General features: G+C 54.1%; 1 protein-coding gene across 1 annotated transcript; it reads left to right on the top strand.

The window, feature by feature from the left end:
- Positions 1-9: 9 nt before the first annotated feature.
- PTSG_13229 (uncharacterized protein) lies at positions 10-2,866 on the top strand (the record flags this gene model as incomplete). Its single annotated transcript, XM_004987386.1, has 3 exons — positions 10-1,222; positions 1,594-2,536; positions 2,800-2,866. 3 exons carry the CDS (start codon positions 10-12, stop codon positions 2,864-2,866), a joined length of 2,223 nt encoding a protein of 740 aa, XP_004987443.1.
- Positions 2,867-2,869: the final 3 nt, after the last annotated feature.

Genomic DNA, 2,869 nt, shown 5'->3' on the forward strand with positions numbered 1-2,869 from the left:
CGCCAAGCCATGCGTTCTCGGACCTTGTTGCCAAGCTTGTGGACAAGCCCTTCGAACAACCTGGAATGGTTCGCCAACTTGTGCAAGCTCTACGGCTCCCACCCGATGGACAATCTCAAGTACGCCATCCCGAAGACGAACGACGATAGCTTCTCGCGGATTGCGCTGGACTTCTGCCAGGAACATGCCGACACGGCGCAGGCGAGTACCGAGGACAAGGACAAGCTCTGGCAAGTCTTTCTCAACACGTGCTCGGCTCGCTTCGCCCCCCGATGTGATTGGTCTCGGCACATGGACATCGCCCACCTGGAGATTCGCACGGACGAGGACCACGCCGCGTACTCGGAGCGCGCCCGCAGCCTGCTGGCCAACGTCAATCCCGAGCTTCACGTGGTGTGCACGTACCTCGCCGGGTTCCACGACACGCGTCTGCAGCTCTTCATCTCGGACAAGCAGCCCAAGACTCTGCACGACGCCATCATCCTCGTGGACCGTTACTTCTCCATCGTGCGCAGCAAGCGCCGCCACGACACGGCCTCTTCCGACCTCAAGCGTAGCAAGCGCTTTCCACCACAACAACCGCCGCGCTCGCACCAGCCTCGCATGAGGAACCGTCGTCCCAAACAGCATCAGCTTCGCAAACTGCCACCGTGCAGTCGGTGCGGTCGCACCAACCATGTCGTCAGTGATTGCCATGCTCGGCGTCACGTGAATGGCAAACAGTTGGATGGGCCAACGGCCACCAACACGGTGCGTGTCAACCCGACACAAGCCGGTGCTGAGCTGCATGATGCCTCGCACGTTCCTCCGCCTCCGCCTCCTCGACCTCTTCCACGAGTTGATCCAGCTGAGTCTGTTTCGCAGCTCACTGAGTCCGTGAAGCAAATTGGCATCGTTGAGGACATGCAATTTGACGAGGAAGGCAGGCCGGTCACCGTTGTGTCCGTGAACGCTTGCACCCGCAACTCCTCTTTGATTAGCACTAATGTGCTCTTCTGTAACAAGAGGCTGCGAGCGCTTGTGGACACTGGGGCCGAGAGGTCATTGTGTAAACTCAGCAACTTTTCTGAGACACGTCCCGGAGCTAAGCTTACGCTTGCTCTCGCGGATGGCAGCACCAGCACCACCGATCGTTACGCCACTGGCAAGATCGAGTGGTGTGGCCATGTCACCAGCATGTGCCTGCCAGCAGTGAAAGATCTCTCTGTGGATCTCCTGCTCGGTATGGATTGGCTGCAACGGGCCCAACCCGTTTTCGACTTCAACAATGGAACGATTTCACGCAAATGACACGGTTAAGGACCACCTAATCAAGGGTTGGATCCAACCGTCCACTTCAACATAGATCCCTCCTGTACTATTGGTGGTTCAAAAATAAGCATTGAATGCATTGACGATCCCAAGCACATACCCTTTGCCTTTGCTGCTGTCCGAACTCATTACATCTCATTCACTCTTCAAATGGGATTGATAATCATCTCCAAATTGTTGAAGACGTTTTGAAAACGCTCAAGCAAAATCATTTGCACTTGAACAAAGCAAAATGCGATTTCGTGACAAATTCCGTGGAATGGCTTGGTCACACCCTTTCAGAAGGAGGGCACCGCCCCATTGAGAAACAACTCGACCCAGTTCTTCACTGGCCACTGCCCAAGACTGCTCACGATTTGCGACAGTTTCTTGGCGCTGCAAACTACTACAAGAAATACATTCGCAATTACTCCGACTATGTGCAACCATTGTTCAGACACACAAGTGGCACAAAGAAAAACTCGAAGAAGCGACTGTCAAACTGGACGCAGGATGACTCGCGAATCTTCAACAATCTCAAGGCCACCATGGCCAAGTTGCCCACGTTGTGTCCCACGCTCGACCTTGATCCTACAGAGCCACTGGATCTGTTTACAGACTCCTCCGACAAAGCAGTCGGCGCTGTTCTCCAGCACAAGGGTCGCCCCATTGAGTTCTACTCCAGCACCCTTTCAGTGCATGAGCGAAACTGGCCAATCAGGCAGAAGGAGCTGTATGCCGTCATCAAAGCTCTGCAACATTGGCGTTACCTTTGTATCGGTCGCCCCATCACTGTTTACACCGACCACAAGTCGCTCGAGCGAGTGTTGGCACAGAACAAGATACAGGAAGCCCGCATTCAGCGATGGTCGCTCTTCCTCTCAGACTTCAACGTTACTTTCAAGTACATTCCAGGCGACAAAAACGTCGTTGCGGATGCACTCTCTCGCACCTGCATGGTCAGGGAGCTGCTTGAAGACGAAACAGTCAACATCCGCTGGTCTGACTACCTCAAAGACCCTTTCTGGGAGAAGATCATTCACGACCTCGCGTCCTTTCCACAGTACAAACGTGTTGGCGACCTACTCTATCACAAGAACCGCATCTGCGTGCCATCTTCCAGTCATAGAAGCGTAATGGCCATGGCGCATGATGGGCTGAGCAGTGGACATCAAGGTGTTTCCAAGTCTCAGGCCCGCGCTGCGCGCGAATTCTATTGGCCGGGGATGCACAGTGCGATTCGAGAGTACGTTGACACTTGTCACACATGCGCAACGGCAAAGAGTGGTCGTAGACTCAAGGTCCCCACCCAAGCCTTGCCGGTGGCACCATACCCGTGGGCACACAGTCACAATGGACTTGATGGTTGGACTACCAACTACATCTCAAGGACACGACGCTATCTACGTGTTCGTAGACAAGTATTCCAAAATGGTCCATTTGGCCCCTACGTCCAGCACTGTCGATGCCCAGGGTTTGTATTTCACTATTCATTCACATGTGTACGAGTTACACGGACTCCCCGAAGACATCATCTCCGACAGAGATCCGCGGTTCACCGCAGCTCTGTTCGTGAAAG

Source organism: Salpingoeca rosetta, assembly GCF_000188695.1.
Source record: "Salpingoeca rosetta unplaced genomic scaffold supercont1.146, whole genome shotgun sequence".
NCBI classification, from domain to species: Eukaryota; class Choanoflagellata; order Craspedida; family Salpingoecidae; genus Salpingoeca; species Salpingoeca rosetta.